The sequence below is a fragment of the Poecilia formosa genome, unplaced genomic scaffold (assembly GCF_000485575.1).
Source record: "Poecilia formosa unplaced genomic scaffold, Poecilia_formosa-5.1.2 Scaffold207, whole genome shotgun sequence".
Lineage (NCBI taxonomy): Eukaryota > Metazoa > Chordata > Actinopteri > Cyprinodontiformes > Poeciliidae > Poecilia > Poecilia formosa.
The window spans coordinates 321090-340925 of NW_006800146.1; the positions used below are offsets into that span (position 1 = coordinate 321090).

Below are 19836 nucleotides of genomic sequence, written 5' to 3' on the forward strand. Positions count from 1 at the left end.
TTTAAAAGGGTTCAGTGCAGTGGGCTCTTCAGTTTTTCCAGAGGTGTATCTCATTTTAACAACTGAAGGTAACATAGGTACTAGAATGAGTTATAAAACAGCACTATGTGCTTTAAGAGGAAATATGTCCTTTATAGTTACACCACTAGTCTAAATAATAATAATATTCGTTAGAAAAGTAAATAGTTGCTAGAGAGATAGAAAGGCCTTAAGTCCAAGAAATAAACTGAATTCATCTTTGAAGAATCTGTTTAAGCAAAAGGCAAAGTATAACTTTAGTTGCATCTTATGTTTATTAAAATAACTCAGACTAAATATTAACACAGAAACCCGTTGGTAAGTCACTCTAAGAGACCAGACTTCATTAATGCAGTTTGCAACCTGATCAGTTATCAAATCAATCACATCAAAAGACCAAATGTTTAACACAACACTTTGGGTTGCGCTGCAAAACCAGAATCTTATTGTAAATGGAATACTCTGCAAATGAGACCATTTCTTTTTTCATTGATATTAAGGAAATATTGATTTAAAACAAGCTCCTATATCTTGCAAATTAGTTTTGTATTATTTCAAGCGTACTCAGATATTTTCACAAGAAATGAAACCGAAATGATTGGTGAGACTCTGCTTCTGTAGTGCATAAAACACTTCTTATGTAGTTCGAATTCCAAAAAGAAAAGAAAACAATATTTTCATGCTTTCTTTAAATTTTAGTACAAACAAACAATTAACTTTCATCACCTCACGCGACAAGAAAAAAAAACAAACAGAAGTCGGTACAGATTTGGTAAAATGATCTGGTGATTGTGTGTTTTAGTCCTCTCTCAGGTAGGCCTCGGGTGTCTCCTCTTCGTCGTTACTCCCCTCGAGGGTGGCGGCGTGCTGCGTCATCCTCTCGACCTCCATGACTTTAGTCTCTGCCAGCTTCTTTTCTGCATCCACTGAGATTTTCTGGGCCTCCTCCACCTGGGACTGAGCCAGCTGAATGTTTGTCCTAACCGTGATGGACGCGTTCTCAGCTCCTGAGAAACACACACACACACATACACACACACACGCGCGCACACACACACGCACACATATAGGTACAAAACGCTCAAACATATGTCAAACATATGTTCAGACTTGAAAAGCGGGTTGTTAGCCGGGCCCAACTCGTCTGTCATCTCCTTTTGTGTTTTCGCCCAAAGGACCCACAGAGTGACGGCAAACGATCCGTCTGCCGTCTGGAGAGATGGGAGATGAAACGGAACGGGCGAAGAACACTTCGAGTCACACACCTGATATGTACGCAGCCTCTGCCGCTGCCTCGCACAGCCTGATGGCGGTGACCCAGGTCAGCTCGAAGCGCTTCTGTTCGTCTTGTCTGTGGACAACCTGCCACAAAAAGATGCAAGAAGAAATTTACAGCCGCCTGCTTTGATTTAAGGTTTTTAGTTGGGATGGACCAAAAACCATGGAAAGAGACACAGAGACACAGAAACTGACCTCTGCACGCTGGCTAATGATCACCTGCCAGACCGTATCTTCTTCTGCTGGACTCAGTTTCCCCAGGGAAGCTAAATATTGCCTTTGCAGGGCGATGAGTGTGTGCACAGCCTGTGAGGAGGCAAGGGGGACAATTTTCACTGTTTACACTCAAAAGCAAAGAGACATTTATAGAGAAATATTTAAAACCTGGAGGATTTTCAGAAACATGAAGGGATTTATTTAGAGACCTTGTAAGTTGTTAGTTGGTGAAGACTGCACTCTTAATGTGGTATTACGAGCAAGAGAAGTATTATTAGTGTAAATAACATAAATGAGCTATTTGGTTTAATTAGAAAATATAATAAATCAAAGCTTTGTGATTTTATTTATGTCCATATGCACCTTTTTTGGGTAATTTTATCTGTCATTTTCCCCCTTTATTTTTGTTTTGTTTTTTTGCAGTGCCAAAAATTCAACATGTTAATTTCAATAATCTAATTACATAGATTTGACATATTAAAAATTGCACATGTGGCGCACAAGGCAAACTCTGCAAACAACAGCGACGGACAACAAACCCACTTCTCTTGGCCGACTGGGTGTTCATTTTTGCTTCTAAATGAAGATCTGAAGGGACGCTGGAAAAATGTATTGTTTTCAAGTTGTGCTAAGCTTCAGTTAGCCTATCAGCGAAGAGATTCAAGCCTAAAATAAGATCTCAAAGCTAAACATATAGCAGCAGCAGCGACGTCCCCAACGCTAGTGCCAGCGTCTACAGTCCACATTTCTAAGGACGTTCTGTGAATGATCAAACGTTCTTAAAGCACTGGAAAGCTGAATTTGTAGAATAGCACTTTACACCAATCTGTTGGTTGAATAGCCTAAAAATTATTCTGTGAAAATAATACATAGTTTTGTTCTTAAGCTAATATGCCTATTTATCAGCAATGTATCAGCAAAGAGCATCTTGAATTGATATTACTTATATTGTTGATAAAGTTGCAGATTAAAATGGGTTTAATTGCAACTAATTAATCAGAAACCCTGCAATTACCTCAAATAAAAATTATAATCGAGTCGTTTTGTCGTTCGAAGATTAAAAACGGTAAATAACTATGTAGGTGTACTCATCTGCAGCTGGTTAATACAGGCAGCTTGACATTGTGTCTGTAATTTGACTTGAACTGCCGTTACAAAGATTTTTTTTATTGCTGCGATAAAGCAGAAGTCTGTACTGTAGAAAGGGGTGCGGGGGGTGAAGACCACATATCTTCAGTTAAACTTTTAGTTATGGTCCATTAAGAGCTTCAGCACATGTAACGTATCAATCAGTTCTAACAGTTAGGAGAAATGGTAGCCACAACACGGAGCCATACCTTTGCATACTCTGTAAGGGCATCCGTCAGAGCCAGAGTGGCCTGAGAGAGAAAAGTGCTTGAACTGTCTGTCACCAGAGAGGCTGCTCGTCTCACCAGGGAGTCATGAGAGAGGTTTTCAACCTGCAGCAGGGGGTTCAATGAGTTTACAGCAGCTTCAACTTCCAAATATGCACATTTTCGGCTGTCAGACTCGCCTGTTTAAAAGGTACAGCACAAAGACTTCCGCCGACGGCGAGAGAAGCCAGGACACTTGTCCATCTGGGAGATTTCCGGACAGCAGGTTTTATCTTGGACAGGTATCGAAAGGAATTTCTGAACAGAAAAAAAATTGAGTTATATACAGATAAATAAACCAGAAAACAGCGAGGGAGTAACACTGATTTAACTTCCTTGTTGACTGGCGCTGCCCTACTGACAATCTCAAAACAAATCTGAGAATTGGGGCAATCAAACAACTGCTGTTTATTCGCTCATATTTCCATAAAGAAGTCAAAAAATAAATAAATCAAAAGAAGTGCCATGTATTAAATAACAAACTAATGATTGTGCCACAATATCTAAATGTAAACACGACCAACCTGAGGAAACTGAGATACAGGGACCTCCTCCAGAGCGCGGCCATGCTGGTCCGCCACAATAAACTGTTCTGCCCTACAGCAGAACAAAGGTTCCCCCCGTCTTCTTCCTGATCATTTTACAGCGTTGGGTGGTGCATTGTCGCCATCACGTGGTTCTTAATTGTAATGCAACCCTCTCCTTCAAATCATTTATTCTGTCTCTCTGAGATTGCTCATTTTGTGTGTGGTAAACCGGCATCATGCTACAATAAAATCATGTCTCTTCTTTCATTGATGTTTTAAATATTATTGATAAAATCATTAGTTTCACGGCAAGGTGTTAAAAGGTTCAAGTGAAATACACACAGGTAACATTAGATGAGCTTAATTCATAATATATCTATATAACACATATGATCAATTTCATAACTGGGGCTAAAACCTCTTCAGATGCAGAATAAATCATTTTCAGCTCTGTGCATAAACTCAACAAATGGACAAAGCACTGATTTTTCATTTCACTGTTTTTTGTTCTTTTGTTTTGCTGCTTCAAGCAAACAAAAATAAAAACCTCATATCTGAATCAACTTTATTGACAGAGATTGCGTGAACAAACAAGAAATTTGGCCTTATTTTTGCACCCACAGTATACAGACATTAAGAAGGAATAATAAACGTCAGAGAAAATTAAGATGAAAAAGAACCAAATATACATATCTCTAGACCTAATGTTCTCTTTTTTGTATAAAAATATGCTAATATATGCAAATATGCTTATTTTATTTCACAATGGAGCAGCTAACTATTCTGTGTGTTTACAAAGTGTTCAAAGGCTGTGATTAATATAAAACAGTTTAAGAACAATACATAAAACTTTACAATTGTTAACACATTTCTATCCCCTCATCAAAATGTTTTAAAAGAACTCGGAAAGCAAAACCAACACTTTGAAATGTGAAATTTGTACAATAATAAGAACATAAACATTATGCTCATTGTTCTGAAATTAAAATGCACATATGGAGGATTATATTTTACATTACACAGCAGCAAAAGACTGGAACAAACTCCAAAAAAGTACTGAAGCTGGAGCACCTTTGAATCAACAGAAACTTTTAAAGGTATTTGTCTGAAACATGCACATGCTTTGGCTAAAAAATGTATGTCAGTTTTATCACAAGATGCCCTTGACTCTGAATTGTTTTTACTGTTTTATGATCTCAATAGGGTTGCTAATTTTTGTTGTTTATTGCATAAAATAAATATTTATACAGAAAGCAGAACCAAACTTTTGATCTAGACTTGTGACCTCGATGTTTTATTGTTTCGCAAAAAAAGTACTGGATGTGTTGAATAACTGAGTTTAATTCAGATGCTCGTCTTATCAAGCAAAATGTTTCTGGATGCGGTGAGTTGTTTACATCAGGGGCATGAATGCAATATTCAGTTTGGCCTCTTCATGATTTCCATTTCCAGGCTGGAATGAACACCCAATGCTACAGGTTCAAATATATACATACACCCTCTCTCATATCTGGTTAAATCTCCCATAATAAGTTTCACAAAAGCAAACGTTTCATAGGCATCAACAAACTCCTGGAATAACTTTGGCTGGTTGTAGAGTTCTGTTAAACTGTCTGTTTTAATAGAACCAAAGAAATTTGACTTTGTAATTTAACGCCTTGAAATTGGGCCTCTGTCTCTTTAAAACTCCTGCCCTTTCTGAAACTCCAACTTCAGGAAGTCATCACAAGATGGCTCCTTTATTAACCCTTTAGTAATGTGTTTTTTTTTTTTTTTTTTTTTTTTTTTTTTTTTACCAGCATTGCACTGACAAGTAGCTCCTATAAAGAGCTCAGCAGATGTGCAGTTCAACCGGGTGTTTGCTAATTGCTGCTGGCTAGTCTGAAGGAGTTGAGTGGGGGTTCACAGGGGAAAGCTGCTCTGTGAAGTGGAAGCTTGGAAGCTTGCAAATTGTAGCTCTATGTAGGAGTTTTGTCCTTAAAGGCAGAGCTAGGTCCACCCAGGTGTTTTGCAAAATGAATGGTTGCCATGGAAGAGTAAAGGATTTCTCAAATATGTATGAAAGAATCAAAGCAACACTCCAGGTATGTTTTTGATAAGGGAATAACTTTATGACAACTTTATGACATGAGCTCCAGAAGCTCTAAAGCATGTTTAGAGCTTTTGGAGCTCAATTTTAGATAATATTGCCTCTTTAAGCATAACAGTGATACCAAATCCAGATCTCCACTTGTGTTAGTTTGAAAAAGAAAACTATCATTGAGCTTTCAGAATCCAAAAACTTTGAATTAACCCTTCTGTAAATTGTGGACTATGCCCAAAAGTCAAATGCTTAGTTAAAATAAGTCAACATCTCAACCAGAATAATTCCAGAAACTGGCAGATATCAACACAGGGAGTGTGGGCAATGCATGATGCAACCAAAACATGTTTGAATTTCACTTTTCGTGGATAATCGAAAATCCACACTAAAATTAAACTTGTGCATCAAATTAATTTTTTAGAAAAATATATAAAATACTTGTTAATTGATCTGACCTGGAAAAAAAACAAAAGAATGGTTATTTGTCTTCACCAATGAATGAAATTCTCATTTTGAACATGTTTAATTTTTATTTTTAAGTTCAATCAGTTCAAATGACCAATAATGCAAAGGTTTTGTTTAAAATATGTTTTATGAAAACACTACAAGCATACAAAGTTGTTCTTGTTTGTATTCATGTCCAGGTTGTTTTTCTCATGTTTGGAGATGGTAAACAGGATGTTCTTTGAATAATTAATGACAATCTTTAAGCATCGCTTTAATGAGCTTCAGAGGAGCTTATTAACACACAGAGGAGCACAGTCAACAGGCTAATTATTATCATCATTATTGCATGGACAAAAACAACTTTGGTTGAAAAACAAAGCAAGATCTTCAGAGTCTAACTCTGCCCCATGACACCTTAAAGTCTTTACAACTGTACAAGACTCTAAATACACAGCCAAAGTTAAACACATACACTATTTTTTGTTTACCTTCTGGTTGTCTTAACAGTGGCTTGCAAAAGTATTCATAACCTTAAGTTTCTCTGCAATTTGCCAATTTCACTGGGATTTTATGTGACAGATAAACACAAAGTGGGGAATAAGAGTGAAAGGTTAGGTTTGAGGTCAGCCTTGACCTCAAACCTCAAAGGTAGAAACAAAAACAAAAAAAAAAGAAAAAAGAAAAAATGTAAATTATTATTATTTTTCTTTTACATTTTGTCAAAATAAAGAATGTCAAAAATTCTTTATTATTTTATTAATAATATTAATAAAATCGTTACTGGTTGTTTCACAATCAAACCTGTCTTATGCTGACCAGTCTTATGCATTTGCACTTTGTGTCTTTCAGGCTGGAAAGCCTCTTTGCCATCACACTAATCTGGAGCTCCATTAAACGATTCTCCATCAGATTAATGTCAGGTCTCCCTCTCAGTCACACCAAAAACATACATTTTACTTCTTGTCAAATGAAACATGCTGGTAAAACTAAACAATATTAATTTCCTTTATGAATTATTTTGGACTTTATATCAAGCTTTATATCAAATATTAATTCCTACTTATTGGACAATTAATTTTCTCAATTTGTTTTAATTTTTTACCTTAGTTTATATACTTTATCCATCATCCATATTGACTTTCTTTATATACAGCAAGGAAAATAAGTATTTGAACGCCCTGCGACTTTGCAAGTTCTCCCACTTAGAAATCATGGAGGGGTCTGAAAGTTTCATCCTAGGTGCATGTCCACTGTGAGAGACATAATCTAAAAAATAATAATAAAACCCGGAAATCACAATGTATGATTTTTCAAAATAATTACTGTATTACTTGTGTGTTACTGCTGCAAATAAGTATTTGAACACCTGCCAATCAGCCAATCTCCAGATCTAAACCCTACAGAAAATATTTGGAGGGAGCTCAAACTCTGTGCTTCTCAGCCACAGCCCAGAAACATGACTGATCTAGAGACGATCTCTGTGAAGGAAAGGGCCAAAATCCCTGCTGCAGTGCAAACCTGGTGAGAAACTACAGGAAACGACTGACCTCTGTAATTGCAAACAAAAGCTACTGTACCACACATTTACATTGATTTCCACAGGTGTTCATTTGCAGCAGTAAAAGTAAAATTATTAAAAAATCATACATTGTGATATGATTTTTTTTTTTTAGATTAAAATAAAAAAGATACAAAAAACCCCACAGGAGCACATGGCCCTCTGACCACCACCAGCAGGCATGGGGAGTGAAGTGTCTTGCTGAAGGACACTTCACCAACAGAGGCCAATGCAGTGGGAATCCAACTAGCAACCCACTGATTCCATCCATCCATCCATCCATTTTCTGTACACCCTTGTCCCTAGTGGGGTTGGGTGGGGTGCTGGTGCCTTTCTCTAGTGAACGTTTCGGGCGAGAGGCGGGCTACACCCTGGACAGGTCGCCAGTCTGTCGCAGGGGAAACCACAGATTTAGGGATGAATTCTTACCACCGTTGACGCCGTTGTCCCAAAACCAGAAATAGGGCTGATCTAATCATAGAAAGAGCTGAATCAAATAATCAAAATGGCAAAACAACTAAAATGTTGGTAGTTGTTTTGAATCAACAACTAACAACCAGGATCTGACAGTTTGTAAATAAATGTGTGCATCAGGCATGTTAATTAGGTTCAGTGCTAAAGATATGACAGCACACCATTCAGTAGCAGTGATTCGTCTCTCTCTTTAACTCTTTAAATGCATTAAGTTTTCATTGCATTGTAGGTGAAATCCAACAAAATGCTAAGCTTTTAACTCTAATGTTGAAAAAAAGCTAAAAATGATTTCCGTCATGATGATTGCCGTTGTGTGATGATGATGAACTCCAGAGGTGTGTTGCCATGACGACGTTGTTTTCACGTGATTCCTATGTGCATATCAAGGTTTACAAAGAATGTTCAGAGAGCATTTGTGCTCACAATGAGCCATGAAGCCACATCAGAGTTGGAAAGGAACTGTTTAAGAAATGATTTGGTGTCTTAGAACACTGCAAATGTACTTTGTTCTAATCAGAGTGAGTTAAAAAAATGATTTAAGGTTCTGAGAGTTTTTCTGTATTTAGCACTGAAATGAGTAACAACACCTCTGTTGTTGGTGGTCAAATTTCAAAGCGAAAAATTAATGACCAGGTGATAATTGTACAGATTCTGGTGGGTATTTTTCTTTGCATTAACTCCATGCTGATTGCAACATTTTTTACTAAGGAAATCTTCTACACAAACATGCGCTACATTTTATTTGTCACCACACTATTTTCTGATTGTGTATATTTAATCATATCAAATCTGTTGCTGATCTTGAGCTATTTTGCTGTCCCTATACAAACATGGTCGTGCCTTTTCCTTTTCCTCCTGTCATATATGTATAATCATGTCACTCCTCTGACTCTGACAGCGATGAGCCTGGAGCGCTATGTGGCTATCTGCATGCCACTGCGTCATGCAGAGCTGTGCAGCACAGCCAGAGCCCTGCAGAGTGTCCTCATCATTCACAGCCTCAGCTTTATTCCCTACATTGTGATTTTTTTTATGTTGCTTTCTTCAGTCACCTTTAGCTTCTTCACACAACACATCATCTGCTCTGTGGAATCTTTAACTTTGCACAGGTGGCAGGGTCATGTTAGGTCTGCGGTCAGTCAGTTTTACTTCCTGATCATGTGTATCCTCATCGCTTTCTCCTATGTTCAAATAATAAAAGTGGCCAAAGCTGCATCTGGAAACAACAAAGAGTCGACACAAAAAGGACTCAGAACTGTGATCCTCCATGCTTTCCAGCTGTTTCTCTGTCTCATCCACCTGTGGACCCCCTTCATTGAAGCTGCTATTCTTGAGATTAATTTCAATGTATTTAGAAATGTCAGATACATTAACTATATTCTGTTTATTCTTTCTCCTCGATGCCTGAGTCCTCTTATCTACGGCCTCAGAGACGAAGTGTTTCTACTTGCGCTGAAACACTGGCTGTTCTGCTGCCCATTCAAGGCCAACATGTTAAAACTGTGATTCTGGAACAGCAAATCTTTGTCTAGAAATGTGTTTTAAAGATGTATAATATGCAATGATGTAAAAAACAAAAAAAAACAAAAAAAAACATTTCAACCGAAACGTAAACATGAAACGTCTGAATTTCTTTATGAATTGATCATTAAAAAGCATGACAGTTCCTCTGTCTTTTGAATCTGTATGTGTGAAAACTTTGTGCGGTTCGAAGCAAAGAAACATCACTGAATGTTAGGGCTGCAGCTCGCAATTATTTTAGGTTTTAATAATTTTTCTAATGAATAATTGATTAATCAGATTTTTTTTAAAAAGCACATTTTATGTTTCTTTTTCATTTAATCACTAGCTCATTTCAGACAATATTAGGAATACATTAGAAAATGCATATCAATAAATTATTCATTTCCTTTTTTAAGTAAGAAAATACACACTTTATTGCCTAAAATGCAATGACATCTTATTCCTTCAGTGATTACTGGATCATTTGTTGCAAAGGATGGTAAAAAGTTGCTTCTAACATCAACATGAGAAAAGTTTAGTTCCTTCTGCTTGACCAAACACCAATGCAGTGAAGGGCTGGCCTGTTGATTATTTTTTGAATTAACCATTTAATATTTGGATAGCAACAGGTGCATTTTTCTTTTTTCAGAATGTGGACAGTGTGAAACTAAAACTAAGTCATCTGGGTAGAACATACAGGTACTGGCCATGAAAGTAGAATATCACGGGGATGTCAATAATTCCCCTTGGGCAAGGCACTTAACCCCAAATTGCCTACCGATGTACGAATGGGTGAATATGACTCTAATGTAAAGTGCTTTGAGTGGTCAAAATGACTGGAAAAACGCTATTTCAGTTCATTTACCATGGTTCTTAAACCAGGTAGTGGTAGCTTTGGCTCTGTGTGTGAATGCTAACTCCTGTTGGAAAATTAAATCTGAATCTCCATAAAGTATCCAGAAGCATAAAATGTTCTAAAACGTCCTGGTAGATGGCTGCACTGACCTTTGATCTCAGAAAACACAGTGGACCAACACCAGGAGATGACCTGACATCTCAAACCAGTCCTGTTTGTCTTCAGCCCAGTCGAGATGCTTCTGATGTCATCTCTCATTCAAGAGTGGCTTGGAATCCGACACCTGGAACCAGTGTCTTGAATACAACTAGTGGTTCTTGAATCACTGACTCCAGCAGCAGTCCACTTTTAGTGAATTTTATGCACATTTTTCAATGAGTTTTGTTTCACAATTCTCAGGGTGTGGTTATCCTGATTGCTTGTACACGTTTTTTTTCTACTACAAAATTTTCCTTCCTGTTGCTTCTCTATGAATGTGCTTGGACACAGAGCTCTGTGAACAGCCAGCCTCTTTAGCAATGACCTTTTGTGACCTGCCCTCCTTGCGCAAGGTGTCAATGGTCATATTTTAGACCATTGACACCAAGTCAGCAGTCTTCCCCATGATTGTGTAGCCTACAAAACTAGACTGAGAGGCATTTTAAAGCCCTTTGCAGATGTTTTGAGTTCATTAGCTAATTATAGTGTGACTCCAGGTATCTTCAATATCTAACCTTTTCACAATATTCAAACTTTGTAAGATGCTGAATTTTAAGTATGTCTGTCTGTCTGTAAATACATATATAATTAGAGGCTGGTATGCACAGCTGCTTGTGATTGTCACACACTTGGAAATGATTAAAAGTAGCTATGCAATGTCACATTATTGCTGCAAATACAAGATTTTAAACTGGGCTTTGGACCAGAGAGGTCTACTGTGGAAGATGTGACATACATCCTTCAAAGTAAAAGTGTTATGAGAAACTGAGAGCCTGACAGTTACTCCATTATCTGCCAGGAACCAGGATGCAGATGAATCATTGGATGACCAACCAGGTATTGACTGAACCGTATTTCAGTCATCTGGTTGTCATGCCATCAGGACATGGGAGACTGGCTAAGATATTTTTTTTTGCTTTGTTTTGTCAGTTTAGCCAGAGTTGGACATTCTTGTGGCTGCTGCGTATTCTGCCACCTCAGCCTGCAACGACAGAAGTGCTGAAGATCGGTGGTGTTCCAAGAGGCCATGGAGCATCTTGTGTTTCACAAGGTAATTACTGGATAACTTGACATTTTGTTGCAAAGTACACTAGGCAAAATCTCCATAGGCAGTATGTGGTTTCTTGTTGCAGTCATGTAAGGGTTGTGATGATCTTGTGTCCAAGAAAAAGCGATGTCAGTCATACCTCCTTGTATCTGGAACCAACTAAAAGATGGTCAGGCCATGCTACACTGTGTTGGACAAGAAGCTCATCCCCTGCAGAGTGACCACATCCTTGGCAGAAATTAAACTAATTAAACTTCCCCATATTTCTGTTCGTTATGATAGTGCTATGACAAACATCTATGCTTTCCTCCAGAAAACTGTGGATGGAAAATGTCCAAAAGTAATGAAGCTAAGAGCAAAGTTCATATCTAGTGTATGTGTTCAACTTCAAACATTTCAACCGACCTGTTTAAATATGAAACCTTTGAATTCAATAATTAAAAACACCATATTTTGTCTTTAGAATCTTTATGTGTGGAAACTTAATGTTTGTATCGTTCAAAGTAAAGAAACGTGAGTTGTGTATCAAAATTAAAATTTAATTTTGACATTTTTGTAGGATACCATGCATATTATAGAGTAGTTTTATTTTTCCAATGTTTCATTTGTGAGCACTTGCTAGGAATGTGATAGGGTAGAGAAACGGACATGACATTTTAGTTGCACAATATCTAGTAGTTAAAAAACACACCTATCTTAGTTTTTTTTTAATTGGGGGAAATAAAAGTAACGTCACACTAAAGATATTTTCAACTGTTGTCTTTTCTGTGTTCTCTAATGCACCCAAAATCAAAAAGAAAAAAAATCGAATAAAAATAACATTATTGCAACATTATTCTCTCTATCCATTTGTGCTTCCCATAGCTGTACACACAAACAGTGCAATCAAAAGCAAAATAAACCTGACACAAAACAACTCTTGCTCAGGTTCTATGCATAACATGAAAGAAGAAAAATACAGCAAACCTGAGAGACTTCAAATAACACAAATACACGTTATTTCTTGTGGTGTTGCTGTAATTCTGTGTTTGGAACTTATGGTATAATAGCTGTAATTACATATTACATATACAATTGACAGTGGACAGTTGCTTTGTGTTGTTGACTTTGCAGAAATCCCTAAAAGATGTCTATAGAATGAAATTTTTCCTAGCAGTAGATCATTCACTTGCTTTTTCTAAAAGAGAGACTGGGTTTAACACAGACATGTTACAATGTATCTATAGAAAGACAACATGAAAGTAAGGCTACAGGCAGCATTGAAGGCCCTCACAGCTCCGCGCCACTCCGGCCTCGTGACGACTGTGGGAGCTTCAGCAATATCACCCACTCATCGTCAACTCTCTCATGCAGTTCCTGCATCGGTCCGCTAGGCGGTGCACACCAATGTGTTTAGCAGTGCTCCCTAATGACACACCAAAAATCTGGTGCAGATTTGAATTGTATCATGGAGATATAACTATTCCAATAACCCGGGGGAGCACTGGAGTCAAATTCCCATATTGGCATCTTCAGAGGTTCACCACGGTCATTTACATCCAGTTTGGTGCAAATCGGATGATGTGTGATTTAGAGCCAACCATATGCAAACGGCGAGGGATTGGAATTGGCCATATTCACCCATGCACACATGGTTCAGGCATCAGCTAGTATTGAGATGATTCAACATTATGTTGTTCTACGTCATTAAACACAGGTTCAAATCTGTATGAATCATAGAGTCAACAGAAGTGAACCAGTAAGAAAACAGGTGACTTCCTTTTCAAAGGGTACAGGGCAATGGTGATGTCACCAACTGACGATGTGAATTTGATCAGTGCTGGTTGGTTATGACAGACAAAGTCTGAGGCAGTTGGGAGCCCATGTGTGAATGTTATACCACCTATATATTTTAAGGCAAATGGTAAGATTTGAAGCTTTGCCATATCCATATACTTTGATCTAGCCAAAGGAATTTGATAATGTTTGATCTTCAATGTCTAAGGACTGTGCTGACTGATTCTGACGCCTGCATCTCCAAAGCTATAGGAGGAGTTTGTTCAGATACAACATGTGAAACAAAATAGTGGCTTTGATCCAAAATGGCCGATTTCCTGCGGGGTTTGGACCATGGCTCCAAGAGACTCTTTTGTGAGTCCTGTCAAGATACATGTGTACCAAATTTCATGATTGTAGGCCAAAACTTGGCTTGGGGCTGATTTTTGTTTTCAATTTTTGGGAGTGTGGTGGAGGAATTAGGCCACGCCCACCAAATATTGGACTGCATTCCTGTTGGGGGGTTGATAAAAATCAGTCATAGTGAGTTTGGTGCAGCTGGCCTCAAATAGATGTACCCCAGGATTCAGTCCTGGGACCCGTTCCTATTCAATCACTTCTAGAAAAAGACAATAGCACACAAACAATTTAAGAAACTTCTTTTTTGCATTTAGTGTTTCTTTACACTGTGGTTGAAACTCCATGGATTAATCTTGTCAGTAAAGGTTTTACAGTACTTTCCAATTACCTCATGATCAGACAGCTCAGAGGTGTGTTATTATGACAACATTGTTTCCACGAGTGAGCTGGATGATTATATAAGTTTAAGAGACAGAGACAGCTCAAAGGAGGGCATTTGTGCTCACAATGAGCCTTTATGCCACATTAAAGTTGAAAAGTGTTGCAGATGGTCTCTATGAAAGATAAGTTGACATCAAATACCTTAAAAATGTCTTTGTGCTAATCAGAGTAAGTTTAAAGGTTATTAAGAGAAATTTTAAGGTCACTAACAAAGTATTGAGGATATTTTGATTCAGGAATCTGACATCTTGTAAATTATTTTTTAATAGTATTTCTGCATTTGAATGTATCATTTCAATGACTAACAACAGTTCTCTTTATGCTGGTAAACCTTCAGGTCGACTGATTAATGACCAAGTGATTTTTGTTCAAGTGTTGGTTGCTGTTCTTCTTTGCATTAACTTGATGCTAATTTTAACATTTTTTATGAAGGAAATCTTCTACACAAACATGCGCTATATTTTGTTTGCCAATGCATTATTTTCTGATTGCATCAATTTAATAATGACAAATCTGTTGCTGCTCTTTGTCTATTTTTCTGTCCCTTTACAAACATGGTCGTGCCTTTTCTTTTTCATTCTGTCATCTATGTATAATTATGTCACTCCTCTGACTCTGACAGCGATGAGCCTGGAGCGCTATGTGGCTATCTGCCTGCCACTGCGTCATGCAGAGCTGTGCACTGCAGCCAGAGCCCTGCAGGGCATCCTCATCATTCACAGCCTCAGCATCATACCCTTCATTGTGGTTCTTTTAATCTTTTTTTCTTCAGTCACTGTGAGCTTCTTTAAACAATATGCACTATGCACTGCAGAAGTGTTCATTTTGTACAGGTGGCAGAATCATGTTAGGTCTGCGGTCAGTCAGTTTTACTTCCTGATCATGTGAATCCTCATCGCTTTTTCCTATGTTCAAATAATGAAAGTCGCCAAAGCTGCATCAGGAGAAAACAAAGAGTTGACACGAAAAGGACTCAGGACCGTGATCCTCCATGCTGTCCAGCTGTTTCTCTGTCTCATCCAGTTGTTGGCGCCCTTCATTGAAGCTGCTGTGCTTCAGATTGATCTTAATTTATATGTAAAAGTTAGATATTTTAATTACATTTGTTTAAATCTTGTTCCACGGTGTCTGAGTCCTCTTATCTACGGCCTCAGGGACGAGGTGTTTTTAGTTGCTCTGAAGCATTACGTGTTCTGCTGTCCATTTATAGACACAGTAAAACGATAACAACAGAAGAAGCTGAAATTTATTGAACATAGATGTGAATGTGATTCATAAAAAATAAATGTTCAAATATTTTACCTGGTGTGTCAGTGGAGTTGTTGGTACGTTTCAGGTACTGTGTTGTTTTGAGTTGTTTTGGGGTTTGATATATTGATTCTAGTTTAATTATTCTGTGTTCCTTAGTCTCTGTCCTTGCTCAGATCAGCCTTGTTATAGCTTAACTTAGTTAAGTTTTTTAGTGATTCTAGTTTTATTTCTTCCTTGTGTCTAATCATTCTTTGTTAAACTGAAATTAATTTTCTCAAGGCGCTTTTCCATTATTCCTCTAACTGATTTGGTTCAGTCCACTTTGGCCAGATTCATTTTCCATTAGCAGAGCCGGCACAGCCTGATTTTCCTAACTACTTCAGGATGGTACTAACAGAGGAATGAGAAGGGTACAACACCGAAACTATTTAATTGACAGCTGATAGCATTCATTGCTCCGACAGTGTGAAACACTGGAACTATAATATTAACTTGGGATGTGAATTTTACTTTTCCTTTGGATTAAAAAAAGTTTATGCGTGGCTATTGGTTTGCAACATTTGACTGCATTGCCTAAATCCAAAATGTTGCACATTTTAAAAAGTAAAGTGCCAGAATGTAATTCTATTTATATGTATAGCAAATCTTTATCATTATGTTTGGGCTAGCCATGAATTTTTATAAGACAATATGGGTTTTGTTGGGAATAAATAATTCTGTTTTCCTCTATCTTTTTTAGCTGCTTGCATACTCATGTATACACACACGCACACACTTAGTGCACACTCTCTTAGCTAAGGTTAACGGAAGTGACAAACCCTTTAGGGCGTAGCTTAGATAGAGACCCACAAAAGGAAACAGAAACTGTTTTTAGAGGCCATTTTGCTGTGTTAGCCCAAAAGCATGACAATGGACCAGCTCTGCATTTAATCTCAATAAATGAAATTCATAAATTCAACTCATTGACTCTTCTTGAACCTCATACTGTAAGAACCTAAATGGAAAAGGGATAATCTCTACAATCTGGAGGCACCACTGGGATGTACGAAGGTTAGTGATTTGAAAAACTGAGCAGAGTACCGCAAAAGGTTTGAGAAACACTGATCTAGAGTGACCAACTCATTCATATTTTAAAGCTTGTTACAGGGTTCTATCAATACTCGCTGCTACAAGTCGGTTTTTAAAAACATTTTGATTATGGTAGAGCTTCAAAGGAAAATTATCTTGGAATTTTTTCGTTTTATGTTGAAAAAGTATAAATTTGTAAATGTTTTTGTTTTCTTCTTTTTCTCACCAGGAGGCCATTGGGCTAACAGTAAGGGGGACCATGCTGTCTCCTTCATTTCTGACTTCTTAGTTCTCAAACTGGATCACAGGATGGATATCACTGTGTATTTCATATAATCATGCGACATCTACAATCAGTTCAATTGATAGGTTTATTCACAAATAAGATGGGAAACCTTTCCATAATCTCCACAGTTTAATTGAGTCCATCAGAACCACAACTTGAAGGTTCTCCATCACTGAGTGTTGCTGCAAACATTAGCAGAGAGTTGACCACAGCTGCTGCTGCTTATGGACCGCCCACAATAACAAGGAACAGAGCATATAATGGAAAAGCTCACTACCTGGGGTAGACACGAATTGAACATTAACCGGTTAGTGCGCAACTTGCCAGTGGAAAAGCATCTTTAGTTTCCTTATTTGCTCTCCCTTATTAATCTCAAATTAGTTTTTTCTTGGTTGAATAAAACTTAACCTTTGTCTTGGGAGTTGTCATGTTGAAGGTCTTCCACAATGATTAAGCAAGGCCACTAAAATAATTGAAAAAGTTAGCTACATTAGTTAATGGTTTGAAGGTTATCCTTTCACCTGGATACTTACATACTAAAAAGAGTCAAAGCTGCTCAGAAATACCTTCCTCCAGGGTTTACCAATCATGAAATAAGTTTGAAATGGACTCCAATGCTGACAATAATCTTCACGTCATTACTGCAGTCCAAAAGAGGAGATACTGTAGAAGTGGGTGACAGAAGGAAGGACCCATTTTGACCAATCAAAGTATTTTGAAGCTGTGAACAGCCAGTGATGGTGACTGGGCTTAAGTTCTTGATGGAGTTCATCAACATTTGGCAACTTTTTATGTTCAACTATCAACATATTATTTTGCTATTTAGTTTTATTCAAATATGAGTCACTTTTTTTTTACAAAGGGCAACAGTGCTCTACAGTTGAAAATAGCACATATTTTGTAAAGAGGTGCATAATGTCGGCATCTAGTTTTAAACAATGGCGCTAAGGATAAGACCTGACTGTGTGAACGTGAGCATTTTTATTATTATTTTTTTGCTAAATTTAGTTTATCATTATGAGTTGCAATGTGAACGTGAAAGGCGGCGCTGTGAGAACACGTTGTACCACTGAGGTCACGAGGTCCCTGTTATCTGAACTTCTCCTATAAAGAGTTTCTGCTGCTCTCTCAGACGACTCCACCAGACTCGACTGAAGACATCAGGGGGTATGTTGTGCTCAGACGGTTGTTGACTGGGTGCAATGAACATATTTGTGACTATTTCATCTGCAGCAAAGAAAATATAAACATCTGTTTTAGCTTATCTCTCAAAAAAGATTATAAAACAAGGCAGCATCACCTTTATGTTTAGATCTACTGTTTGATATATGTCTGTTTTTTTGCTTACATGGCATCCAATAACTCACTTACAGAGCAAGCTTATTCCATAAACATTAACTACAAAGTCATTTTAGTTCAGGCTTTAGTATGTGTTTTTCTCTGCATAAACCTTTTCCTGATCACAACTTTTTTTCTGAAAGATTACTTTTACACCACCACGCGCTACGTCTTATTTGCCGTTTCACTGTTCTCTGACTGCCTGTTTCTGATAATGACAGACGTGCTGCTCATACTGAGCTACTTTGGTTTAACCATCCAGATGTGGCTGTGTCTTATTATCTACATTGTTTTGTCGGTGTACACATTTGTTACACCGTTCACGCTCACTGCGATGGTCCTGGAGCGTTACGTGGCAATCTGCATGCCCCTGCGGCACGCGGAGCTGTGCACCACCCGCACCACCCTCCATCTTGTCCTCATTATCCACAGTCTCAGCTCCGTGCCCTGTGTTGTTATCATCTCTATATTTTTCGCGTCCTCTGCTCTTTCTTTCTACACCGCAGGCCGGATATGCTCCGTGGAGATGTTCATCCTGTACAGATGGCAGGGTCACCTGCGATCGGCCATCAGTCAGTTTTACTTCCTGATCATGTGCGTTGTGATTGTGTTCAGCTACATTCAGATCATGAAGGTGGCCAAAGTCGCATCAGGGCAGAATAAAAAGTCGACGTGGAAAGGCCTCAGAACTGTGATTCTCCATGCTTTCCAGCTGCTGCTCTGTCTCATCCAGCTGTGGTGTCCCTTCATTGAAGCTGCTGTGCTTCAGGTTGATTTCATGTTATTTATTAATGTAAGGTACTTCAATTACATAACTTTTATTATAGCTCCCAGATGCTTGAGTCCTCTGATCTATGGTCTCAGGGATGATTTATTTTTTCAGGCGGTCAGTTACTATGCTCTCTGTGGTTTGTACAAGAAACAGCCATCATGTTGAGGAAAGCATATATTTATGTCTGATTCATGTTAGTGACGGGGTATATACTACAACTGATCATCTTTGCTTATACTTGTACAAATATTTTAAATAAAATTGAAAATAAATCTTTTTTTGGATGATTTTTCGTGGAATAGATACAAGAAACACTTTGTGCCCTCTGCCCTATAAACATTTTAAGTCAGACATTGTTGGTTATTTTTTAGTTTTTTTTTTAAGAGTATTGCTCAGACACACAAACTGATGAACATTTAGAAGTCATGATTTCATACACATCCTCTCTTCCATTCAATTTATGTGATCAGCCTCTTATTTTATATTTATCGCAGTTTAAGCAACTTTTTATTAGAATCAATCAAGAAGCACACTTGAAACAATTAGGATGCTTATCAGCATATTTTTTCCATATGTGAAATATAAAATTAGGAAATTTTGGACAAATGTAATCCTTCTTGTTTGGCTTAGCACCATTTTTTATTGTTTAAAGAAGAGTCCCTCTGACAGTGAACACGCATGACGCAAACTTGAAGCAATTTTTTTTGAAGGATTGGTTATATCTTTTGTTAATATTTTCCCACCATGTGCAGTGTGTTTTTTTTTCAGATGTGCAATATTAGCTGGACACGTTTCCATATCATAAAATTAATTTCTGTTTTTAAGAGGTTTTTAAAAACATCTGTTTGAAATCTACAGTGAATAATTATCTTAACACTACACATATACATGCATCCTGAAAAAAATATTTATAATCTTTGACCTTTTTGATAGTATATATTAGAAACACAAAGCAGTGCATATAC

The 19836-nt window shown here is 37.6% G+C and overlaps 4 protein-coding genes across 4 annotated transcripts; 3 read left to right on the plus strand and 1 right to left on the minus strand.

The window, feature by feature from the left end:
* Positions 1 to 274: 274 nt before the first annotated feature.
* Positions 275 to 3539, minus strand: LOC103148514 (diablo homolog, mitochondrial-like). The gene is made up of 6 exons (XM_007567320.2): positions 3431 to 3539; positions 3047 to 3164; positions 2850 to 2972; positions 1492 to 1602; positions 1284 to 1380; positions 275 to 1025 (listed from the first exon to the last, which is right to left on the minus strand). The coding sequence occupies exons 1-6, from the start codon at positions 3472 to 3474 to the stop codon at positions 817 to 819; spliced, it is 702 nt and encodes a 233-aa protein (XP_007567382.1). The 5' UTR covers positions 3475 to 3539; the 3' UTR covers positions 275 to 816.
* Positions 3540 to 8431: 4892 nt separating this feature from the next.
* LOC103148554 (olfactory receptor 51V1-like) lies at positions 8432 to 9557 on the plus strand. The gene has a single exon (XM_007567379.2). The coding sequence runs from the start codon at positions 8569 to 8571 to the stop codon at positions 9499 to 9501; it is 933 nt and encodes a 310-aa protein (XP_007567441.1). The 5' UTR covers positions 8432 to 8568; the 3' UTR covers positions 9502 to 9557.
* A 4896-nt stretch (positions 9558 to 14453) lies between these two features.
* On the plus strand, positions 14454 to 15563 carry LOC103148555 (mu-type opioid receptor-like). The gene is given in 1 exon segment (XM_007567380.2): positions 14454 to 15563. A coding segment is annotated over 1 exon segment (930 nt). The 3' UTR covers positions 15384 to 15563.
* A 2383-nt stretch (positions 15564 to 17946) lies between these two features.
* LOC103148556 (mu-type opioid receptor-like) lies at positions 17947 to 19036 on the plus strand. Its single transcript, XM_007567381.2, has one exon. It carries the CDS (start codon positions 18110 to 18112, stop codon positions 19034 to 19036), a length of 927 nt encoding a protein of 308 aa, XP_007567443.1. The 5' UTR covers positions 17947 to 18109.
* The last annotated feature ends 800 nt before the right edge of the window (positions 19037 to 19836 follow it).